The sequence below is a fragment of the Capsicum annuum genome, chromosome 11, assembly GCF_002878395.1.
Source record: "Capsicum annuum cultivar UCD-10X-F1 chromosome 11, UCD10Xv1.1, whole genome shotgun sequence".
Taxonomy (NCBI): domain Eukaryota; kingdom Viridiplantae; phylum Streptophyta; class Magnoliopsida; order Solanales; family Solanaceae; genus Capsicum; species Capsicum annuum.
Window position 1 is genome coordinate 187,175,913 of NC_061121.1, and position 11,493 is coordinate 187,187,405.

Here is an 11,493-nt window from a genome sequence, read left to right on the forward strand (position 1 = left end):
CCTAATTTTATACTTTCTCTTCTAGAGCATTTTCCGCCATAGTCAATTTACACACAGAATCAATTAACACATTTGATAGCTTCTTTATCTTTCTAGTAGAATAGTTATCTAAATTTTCCTTAATGTCAAAGATATTTACCTTATTTTCTTATTCATCTTCAGTGTTTTCCATGAGAGAAAACAAGGAATCATAGGTAACTTCACAATTCTCCATAACCAGAATATACATATCTCTAGCCTTTTTAGCTTCATCAGATTCACTGGAGGAATCTCCCCATACTGCTAGGGTCTGCTTCAATACATAATTAGCTTTAACCTTTCTTTTTGATATTACAGGAACCTGGTCCTTGTTTTTTCCTTTATCACCCCCAGTCTTGAGATATTCTTGGTAATCCATTTTATGCATTGGACAATCCTTAGCTCAGAACTTTCACATATGTGATAAACTTCAACATTGCCTCCCTTCTTGCTACTATTTTTTTTCTTTGAAACTGACCACTTTTTTCATATCTCTAACAATCTTTTTTGCAAATAGGAAAAAATAGTGTCTTCTTCACCTGAATCAGATTTTGAAGCCTTCAAAGCCAGAGATTTTTCCCTTTTTACTTCTTTTTTCTCTTGTCCTTGCTGCTTATTGAGTTCGTGAGTCTTTAGATCACCGATGAGTTTACCATAGTGAAAGTCTTTAGGTTTTTTTCCTAAGTAATGACATCCACTTTGCTTTCCCAGGACTTAGGAAGAACACCTAGAATTTTCCTCACTTGCTCATACAAAGGAATCACTTTTCCTAAGTAGTGAACTTATTTGTGATAAAAGTGAATCTTGTATGTATTTATTGAATTGTCTCTTCTTCCTTCATAAAAAAAGTTTCATATTGAGTAGCCAACATGTCAACCTTTGAATCCTTCACATCAGTTGTTCCTTCATGAGCTATCTTCAGGCAATCCCAGATTTCCTTAGAATTTTCACAAGCAGAAATCCTTTTATACTCATTAGGTCCTATGCCACAGAAAAGCAATTTCTTCGCCTTGTAGTTCTTCTCAACTTTATTTTGATCTTCATCATCAAATTCTCTCTTATTTTTGAAAAGCATCCTTGTTATGTCTCCTTCTTTGACTTCTCTAATAGGAATATGAGGACTATCAAGTACTATATCCATCACCACACTGTCCTCAGCCATAATGAAGTCATACATCCTAGTTTTCCACCACCCATTAAAGCTGGGGAGTCTAGTGGTAGATTTCCTTTTTCCAGATTAGGTGGAGCAATCATGATCAATAAATTACTCTAGGTATGAACCTTTTAGAGTGTCCTTGCTCTGATATCAGTTGTTGAAACGTGGGGGGTTACACCACACTATGAGGGATCGAGTCCCTTAGATTCAAACATAGGCAATCAAATAGTAAAGCAATAGAAATCTAAAACTTCACTAGAAAGAACACAATGATTTAACATGGAAACCTCCTTACTCAAGGAAGGAAAAACCATGAATTTCCCTCATAAGAACTCAAAAATCCACTATAATCAAACTCTTGATTACAGATTCATTGGGAACTTAACTCTAAGCTCCATCAGTTCAACTCTAAGTTCCACCAGTTTGCAATAACTCTATTACAAACCTACCTTGAGAACTCTACCAAGAACTTACCTCAATATTAATTAAGTCTAACCAATATAAAACTCAGGTAACTCTACCTAAGCACTCTTAAGAACATAAAAAAATGCATTACTCTTATAACACGAGTAATTCAATTACATATCAAGGCTTGAATCAAGAACGTACACTCTCTTAGCATATAAAGATTGAGACTTGAGCAATATTTGTGTTTTCACTGATTACACTCTTTGAATAATCTGATTGCAAAAACTGGTGATTTGAGGAGTATTATTTTCTACTTATAGTTGAATAATAATTAGGGTAGAAATATGATTGGTCCAGGTATCCTAAAAGGTAAAAGCTCACCTGTACAGTTTGTTATACTAATAGACAAAATTGCGCAGGATAACGATAGCGGTACAAAATTCATAAAGACCCAGGGCCCTGATCCCTTGATATCAGCTGATCATTATTAAAATAAGATATAGCAAGACATCTTCGGAAGGTCCCACGATAAGTATGGGGTCTTGATTATCTGAGAAGAAGTTGGCTGAAATTTTTAGAGGGAGAGCCATTGATATGTTTTGAGGCATAGAGAGAGTGATAAGAGGAATGAAAGAAGATGCAATTTTTTAATAAGGGAAAAGAGAGGCGAAGGGAAGGAATTTGAAAGGATGGGTTGGAGGGGAAGAATGTAGACATGTGGAGGTAAAATGTCAGGAAAAGATATGGATGAGAAAAAGACGAAGGGGTAGAGTCAAATCAGAGGGAAATTATTAAGGGAAGACTTGTAGCAATAGTAAGATGATTTGAAAAGATTGTAAAAAAATAGTACAAGAAAAAAGAATAATTTTTACTAAAGAAAGTAGAAAAACTATTCTTTATTTAAGCATATAATTCTGAGTTTCTTTTAGAGAAAACTAAAACGATCTTATGTCAAGGTCTTTGTAAAAATATCAACAAAGTGATTTTCTAAATCAACAAAATTTAGCACAAAATCACCTTTTCCAACATGATCTCGAATAAAATGTTGTTTATGATCTATATGCTTAGCCCTAAAATGATGCATAATATATTTAGATAAACTAATGACACTGGTATTACCACACATAATTGACATAGATTCAACTAATAAATTGAAATCAAGTAGTTGGCGCATTATCCATACTATTTGAGTGCCACATTACCAATGACTATGTATTTAACTTCGATGGTTAATAGGGCAACTAAGGTTTGTTTCTTACTGTACCATGAGATTAGAGCATCCTCAAGAATTTAACACATCCCACTAATAGTAAATGATGTGTTTGATAACAATCAGGTGGGACTCCTTGGGAGCTGACTGAAACCTTGCATATTTGTAGACACTAAACATAATATATAGTCGACTTATGGTATGGACCCAATCATTTCTCTATATGTCTTTTCATAGACATCTTTCACCGATGTATCAAAGTCGAGATTTCTTGAGGGACTCATTTAAGTTCCAAAGGCTTTACCTTTTTTATGTCAAACTCCTTAATGAGCTTCTTTGTTTATTTGGCCTGACTATTGAATGTTTATTTTGGGGTTTGCTTGATTTGTAGTCCCAAAAAGAATATGAGGTCTCCCATGAGACTCATTTTAAATTCTCCTTTCATAAGATTTGCAAAGCTCTCACACGAAGAAGTGTGAGACTCATTTTAAATTCTCCTTTCATAAGATTTGCAAAGCTCTCACACAAAGAAGTGTTAGGACTACCAAAAATAATATCATCCATATAGATTTGTACGATAAGCCAACTGGAGTCTAGTTTTTGAGTAAAAATAGTAGTATCTATCTTACCTCTTTGAAAATTATTGTTTAACAGAAAAGTACCCAATCTCTCATACCAAGCTTTTGGAGATTGTTTGAAACCATAGAGTGCTTTCAAGAGTTTATAAACGTGATTTGAATACGAGGGATATTCATAGGTTGTTTGAAAAAGACCTCTTCATGGATAAATCCATTTATAAAAGAACCTTTAACATACATTTGGTATAACTTAAAGCGTTTAAAGGAAATAAATGCTAAAAGAATGCAATGAGGCTCTAGCCTTTCTACGGGAGCAAAGGTTTCATCGTAGTAAATACCTTCTTTCTGGGATTAGACTTGATCTACTAACCTGGACTTATTTCTTATGAACCTACCTTCTTCATTCATTTTATTCTAGTAAACCCATCTGGTTTTGATGACTGGGTAATTTTTTGGTCCTTAGACTAAATTCTAGACTTTAGTTTGTTCAAATTGTTCAAGTTTTTCTTTCATGGTTAGAATCCATGATTCATATTTAATGCATCATCAATATTCTTAGGTTCAATCTGAGATATAAAAGCTACCTAAGCTTTTTCTATAGGGAAGCTCTTGTCTGCATCTGATGATTTGAATTTTTAATTGTAAATTTATTTAGAAAACTTACACTATGACTCCATTCTCTTGGAACATTTGTTTTTGAAGTTTCAACAATGAAATCTAACTCTAGTTAAATCATAATTGACTTAGAGTCGACTGGCTTAGGTGCTATCTAAAGAGAATCTTTATGTTGAGAGTCATTTACTTATTCTTCATCAAAACTCAAGATTACAAAAATGGGACTAGATTTATCTTATACTATATACATAGATTCTTTGACACATAAGTTTATTTGTTATAGCTTTAAAGTCACGTCTAGTGGGAGAGCAACCAACAAAAATACTTTCGTCTCTTCGTAGATCAAACTTTATCAAATTATTCTTACCATTATTGTGGATGAAGCATTTACTTCCAAAAGGATGGAAGTATCTTATTTTAGGATCTTTCATCTCCAAAGTTTATAAAATGTCTTCTGGAGAATCAGTCTGATAAGACACTTTAAGAATATGACATGCCGTGCTAACTACCTCCGTCCAGAAGTGATCGGGTAAGTTTTATTCTAGGAGCATGGTTCTTGCAGTCTCTTGGACGGATATATTTTTTCGTTCGACCACACCATTTTGATGATGATATTGAGGGGAGGAGAAGTTTTGAGAATAACTATTTTGAGCACAGTAATCATTAATAGCTTTTTTATCAAATTCTCCTTCATGATTGCTATAAAAGTACTGAAGAACCCTGCTTCTCTTTGTACTTCTCTACTAAAGATCTCAAAATTAGTGAATGCTTCAAGCTTATAAGCAAGATATATTACCCAGGTAAAACGAAAATAATCATAAACTATAAAAAGTACATATTTTTTTCAATAATGCTTGCAGTCCTGGTGGGCCCAAATAGATCCATGTGGATTATTTGAAAAAGGTTGATGGTGTTGACAATGTCTTTGACTTTAAATGATGTTCGAGTCTGCTTGTCAAGTTGACAAGCATCATAAATGTGATCTTGTTCAAACTTTAGCTTTGGCAGACCATTTAAAACAAGTCTAGAAAGTTTCTCAATGGCATGCATGCTAGCATACCCAAGTTTTCATACCATAACCAGGTGTCACTAGTTTGAGCAGTGATATATGTTCGAGTACCAAAATCAAGATTATATAGAACATTAATATTATCGACACAATTATCAATAAGAGTAATTGTCCTTTTTTTCATGTTTGATAAAATAATTTTCAGCTTGAAGAGTACTCTAAATCCTGTATCACACAGCTGGCTAATGCTCAAAAGGCCATGTTTGAGCCCATCCACAAGATATACTTCAATGAGTTCGCCAGAGAAGCTGAGTTTCACAAAGCCAACTTCTATGACTTCTCCTTTGGCACTAACACCAAATCTGACTGACCCACCTTCAAATTTCCTTAGAGAGAAAAAATTTTCTTTATTTTTGATCATGTGTCTGGAACATCCGCGATTTATTACCCACATTTTTTTTCTATAATTTTTGCAGATATGTTCCTGCAAAATAAGAGAATTAATTTTGTTTAAGTATCCAAGTGGTCTTAGGTCCTTCAGGCTTGGATGTGCTTCTTTTGGGCCTCCAAATTCACACTCCTTTAGACCATTGTCTATAGTTATGTTATTTGTACCCCTTTTTCCATAAGTGTAGCAGACCTGTCCATGAAAGGAGAAAGATGTTTTAGTAGAGCTGAAAGAGCCTGATGAAGATATTGATTTAGAGTTAAAAAAATTTGATTTGGCAGAATTATAACTTGGTAATTTTCTAATGCTGTTTAATTGAATTTTTAGATCATTAATCTCTCTTTGAAGTAAATCTATTTCAATTTGACTAGCTTTAAGCTCAATTTGTCAGTTCCTTCTTTCTTCTTCAAGATTTTATTTTAATTAAGCTTGCCAATTTTTCTTTTCTTATGCAATTTTGTTATATTCGTCAATAAACTTTTGAAGTTCATCAGTAATCATATCATGATTTGATTGAAAGAGATTGCAATAGTGACATTTAAAAAGTTTTACCTCGCTGGATTCACCTATTGCCATGAAACACATCTTTGTTGTTTCAGTATCGTCTTCAGTTTCATCTTTATCACTCTAGGCTCTAAAATTTTTATTTTTCTTGGAAGACCTTCTCTTTAATTATGGATAATTTTTTGATATAACCGAGTTTGCCACAATGATAACAACGATCATCATTTCTTATAAATTTATTATTTTTAAAACTTTGAGGTCTTTGCTGCCTTTATCTCAGAATTTGTCTAAACCATCAATTTATGAGATCCATACCTTTGTTTTTATCTTTATCTATGTTTTTATCTTCTCTTGGGATTACGGCACTGAAGGCTAGATGTTTTTCCTTTTTCTCTTTGCCATATTTGTTTACGTGATTTTGTTCATAAGTAATAAGATTACCTCTCAATTCATCGTATGTTATGTTGTAGAGATTTTCATCTTTCAAAATAGCAGCCTTGGTTTTTCATGCTTTTAGGACTCCTCACAAGCTTTTTTACTTGAAGGCTATTTGAATAGATCATCTCTAGAGATTTCAGTTCACGTATGATTTTGCTAAACTGTGTGAACATTGACTCCACGCCTTCATTCTCTTCCATTTTGAAAAGTTTATATTCTTTAAGTAGAGCACTAATCCTGGTTCTTTTACTTTAGTAGTACCTTAATAGGTTACTTCAAGCTTGTCCTATATTTCTTTGGCTTTTTTGTAGGTCAATATCTTTTCATATTCTGCCTTACTAACTGCACAGTAAAGTAGGCGTATAGCCCTAACATTAGTTTCAATTACCTTTTATTGCTCTTTGGTGATTTTAAAGTTTTTGAAATCATCCATGCTCATGTTGCTTGATTCCTTATGTTTGTCCTTGAGTATTGGTATAGGCTTTGATCCCTTCTTGCTAACTACCTAGGCTTGAAAGTCATTAGATTGCATGAAGATTTTGAATCTGTTCTTTCAATGTGAGTAGTGCTATCTATTGAAGTATGTGTCTAGTTGATGAGTGTCCATCCTTGAAGGAGTACTTCGGTAATATGATAGTTGGCCATTTGATCTTTATTCACGTGCGGTTAAGTAATACTTTAGTGAGACCTGCTCTGATACCAATTGAAATTCAAGAGGGGGGTTGGATTGAAAATTTTTTTCGAGTCGACTGATCAGACTTAACAGTCAACTCACCTGCAGGTTAGTAAATTTAATAAAACAAAATTTAATCAAAGGCGTAAATAAAAGAGTAAGGAAGAACATAGAGATTTATCCTGATTCGAATCACCAGTGTGGTGCCTACTCTAGTCCCCTTGGGTTTCAAGGGTTTTCTTTAGAGCTATAATGTTGAGAATGGAGTTACAGTAGTCAAATAATTTCTAAAAATTATTCTGTTATTCAGATCTTGTGGCACAGTCTCGACTGGTATAATTAAGTTGACTCTATCTTTTTCTTTTTGTAACTATTGTAAACCTAAACTTACAAAGATTTGTGAAGACTAAAAGATAAGACAGACGGATAGTTTTCTGTGAAGTTGTGTAGCAATTCTTCTGTCTTCAATGCCTTTATATAGTCTTCTTCTTCGATTGCCATCTTGCTCTAAAAGGAAAACCCAAGAAATTTTTGTTCAATCAAGGATGTGTAAAGATTCCTGAATTGGGTATTCATATTTTTTGACACGTCCGTATCAGATATGTCCGCGCGTGAGATATGCTTTTATTTTGCTGATTTAGTGTGCCACATTCATACATGTTCATGTAAGGAATATGGTCCTTTTCCATTTCTGGTCTTCACGTAATATTGCGTCGCCCAAATCTTCTGCTCTGATTACTCGCAGAGATCTTCTTCTTATATGAATGTCGTTTGGTTCCTTACTTGAGAGATATTCCAGATCATCTGGAGTCACCTTAATTGATTCTTTCCAAGTTTAGTCTATGATTTTCTCCATCTCAAAATCTTCTTGATTTGATTCTGCATGTTTAACTTATGTTAGTTTATCATTATTAAAATATTAAGTAATTGTAACACTTAGTATCCTCCTGGATCTGTCCTATAGGAGCTCGTGCTGACACTTGCCACTGCATGTCTTCTTGTACCAAGTCACTAATGGCGTCCGGTGGAGACTTCCTTATCTCTTCAAAAGGATATCCTCGTTGTGGCTTGGCCGAGGGCATCTCTTTGTAATTGTAACGCCCATCGTGTTGCTCACGCGCTCAAGTTTGCTTACTCGAATCTGGCCACGTGTCTCTGTTCTAAGTTTAGCCCATACAGCTTTATTACTCCTCGTTATCACTTATTTTAGATCATGTTAAGAAAGTCAACGCCAGAATAGCCTGAATCCTTCCATTGTGAGAAAAGTTCTTTTAGACTTGTGATGGAAGATACCAATTAATCAGTAATTAGAAATGCATTATTATTGGTATACTACTTTCTGGCGGTATAAGTGTTGACACTAATTTCTTTGTATGTAAAGCTAGCATTCAAAAAATTAGGAGGCCCATTGTGTAGGTAACAACTCATGTGAATTTAGGAGTATTGTTTTTTTTTTCTTGGCCTAGATTAATAGAGAAACGAAGAGTTCGATAGTTGAAGCTTGTGAAATGATTGTGCACCTGATACTTGAAAATATGAAGTGAGAATAATTACCATAAGTTTAAATTAAAATGTCAAAAGATCACAGGATATTGGAATATTGTGTAGTTATTAAACACTAGCTAGGATAAGCTGACTACTACGAAATAAAGGGGTTAAGGGAAGCAAAAGTTAATGACTACAAAAATCAACAGTTCGACTTGTTATTGGTATTGATTAATAATGCTTACACATAACAAATTGTTGAAAACCGAAATCATCACATGCTAAATCAAATCATACTAGTAAGAATAATGAATTTACATGGGGTAGAAATTCATAACAATGCGACATTGAAAACAAGTCGCTGTCCATGGCTAATAATCAAACAACTAATTTATTTCAAGGATTAGTTATTTTGAAGCTATTCTCTCTCCATATAAAAGTAAACATTATTTTATGAATGGGAGCTGCGAGATAACTTAGAGATTCAATTCCTAAAAATTTCCTTGTGGTGAACTTAAAGAGATTAGTAGACTTTGTTTAATTTAAAGATTATAGCACATGAGTCTAGAGACTCCATGAAGCAACCTTTACATAATATATCTTGATAAGAAAATTAAAGTAACGCTGACTTCATTTGTCATTCGTATATAATTTTAAAGTTAGACAAATTTTGAAGTAAAATGTTCTACTAATAAATATATAGTTTGAAAGATAAATCAATAAATTTAAATCGAAATAGAGATTACTACTTGTAGAAAACTCTTGAAATTTAAGGCATGGAATAAAAAACATACAATACTAATCTTCTACATATCGAGAATCTACCGCCTCAACTAATTATGGAATAGAAGTGCTTCTACAAAAAGAAAATAGTTTATATGAAAAACATTCTGATAAGCAACACAGCAATCTTCATCATACAAATCTTTAACATTAAAAGTGGCATATCACAAACGCTAATATATCTTTATACCACGGGCCGGGCATAATTTTAACGCGATTAAGTCACAAAAAAGATAGGTATATATAAAACTATAAGTGGAACTGTTTACATATTAAAACAGGTAATCTACTGCAACTTGTTAAATTGATGTGTAAAACTTTTGTACACTATCCGTATATATTATTAGTTAAACCCTGTCACAAAAACTAAGAAAATTGGGACTAGAGATACAAAAGTTTCGCTTGGGAAAGTTAAACCATGTTTAGGAGAAAACAACAAAAAATTAGTAGAAAAACCCAAGTGACAAATTAACTAAGTTAATTAGGACATACCATCACTGTTAACTTAATTCCAAATGAAAAATAGTCTTTCCTTCAATTTGGGGAGTGGGTGGGGCCGGGTAGGGGTGTGGGGTGTAAGGGCTGAGGTTTACTCTTTCCTTAAGACCTTGAAAAGTGAAAATAACGCATATTATAAGAATCAATTGATCATTGTTTCATTTGTTTCCATTCTACAATTCTCTCTACCCAGTATGCTCTCAAACATGTCTAAATTAGACAAAACCAATGTCCTTAGCATTTGCAAAACAGTGCTCATTTGTGGTCTAGTCCTGTACGTGACCATCATTATTGTTTTCAATGACTCTGGTTGTCCATCATCTGATCTTTTGTCTTCCTTAAGAATCACAAGTTTACCTTCCTATAATTTTCAAACAAGTACATTAAATGTTGCACAATCCAACAGGGGCACAAACATTAGCCACCTTCTTTTTGGTCTTTTGGGTTCTGAAAAGGCATGGCATCATAGAAAAGCATATATTGAATCATGGTGGAGACCAAATGTTACAAAAGGATATCTTTTACTGGATGTCCCTCCTAAAGGTGATCTTCTCCCATGGTCCTCAAATTCACCTCCTTACAAATTATCCGATGATGTTCCAAAACTCGTTAACGAGACCAAACATGTCGATGCAACTGTTCTAAGGTTGGTTCATGGAATAATGGAGGTTTTTAGAGAGAAACATGAAGGTGTAAGATGGTTAGTTATGGGGGACGATGATTCAATATTTTTCTTAGATAATATGGTTGAAATTCTTGCACAATATGATCATACAAAGTATTATTATTTTGGAGGACATTCGGAGTTTATATTGTCGAATTATTGGTACTCATTTAATCAAGGTTTTGGTGGAGCTGGATTCATATTGAGTTATCCTTTGGCTAAAGCATTGGCAAGAGATATGATGTCTTGCTTAAAGAGATATGCTCATTTGAATGCTGCTGATAGAACAACGATGACTTCCATTGCTGACATTGGTGTCAATCTTTCTCCTCTTCTAGGCGTTCACCAGGTAATGTCAATACTTTTCACTAGCATAGTGGCATAGATCGTACATTACTGCGTAAGATGTGGCTTATCAACTAGGGTGTACGTTCGGTCGGTTCGGTCTGATTGTTTAATATCGGTTTGATTTATCGGTTTTTGGATTGACAAAAATGACATCCATAATCAAACCGAAATAAATTCGGTTTGGTTCGGTTTTTACAAATTTGGTTCGGTTATTTCGGATTTTTATTTCGGTTTGAAATATTTAAAGTAGTTAGCCTCTCTTTTTCACAACTGAGCATTTAAATTGATGGATTTTTTTAGAAAAAATATTTTTTTCAAACCTGTTTTTCATTCTCAAATATAAATAATTATAAATAACTCAACATGGATGAAATGAAATGAAATAATCATAAGCTTAACATAATATATAACATCATTAATCATTACATATAATATAAGCTTGCATAAATAGTCTACAAAACAACACAAAACTCGTAAAAATAGTCCATGAAACAACATACTTTCTGCATAAATAGTCCATAAAACAGTCCAAAGTCACCAAAATAGTCCATAAAATATTTGATTCATTAAAACAATCCATAAACAGCCTGCGGCGTATACGAATTTGCTGTTAAATGTTAATTGTGAAAGTGAATTACTAAATATTATATATATATAA

General features: G+C 33.4%; 1 protein-coding gene across 1 annotated transcript in view; it reads left to right on the top strand.

The window, feature by feature from the left end:
• The first annotated feature begins 10,007 nt into the window (after positions 1–10,007).
• LOC107847171 overlaps positions 10,008–11,493 on the top strand; it is a 4,398-nt gene continuing 2,912 nt past the window's right edge. The window contains exon 1 of the mRNA XM_016691400.2: positions 10,008–10,836. Within this exon, the coding sequence (XP_016546886.2) occupies positions 10,018–10,836 (819 nt within the window). The 5' untranslated portion in view covers positions 10,008–10,017. The remainder of the gene's footprint in view (positions 10,837–11,493) is intronic.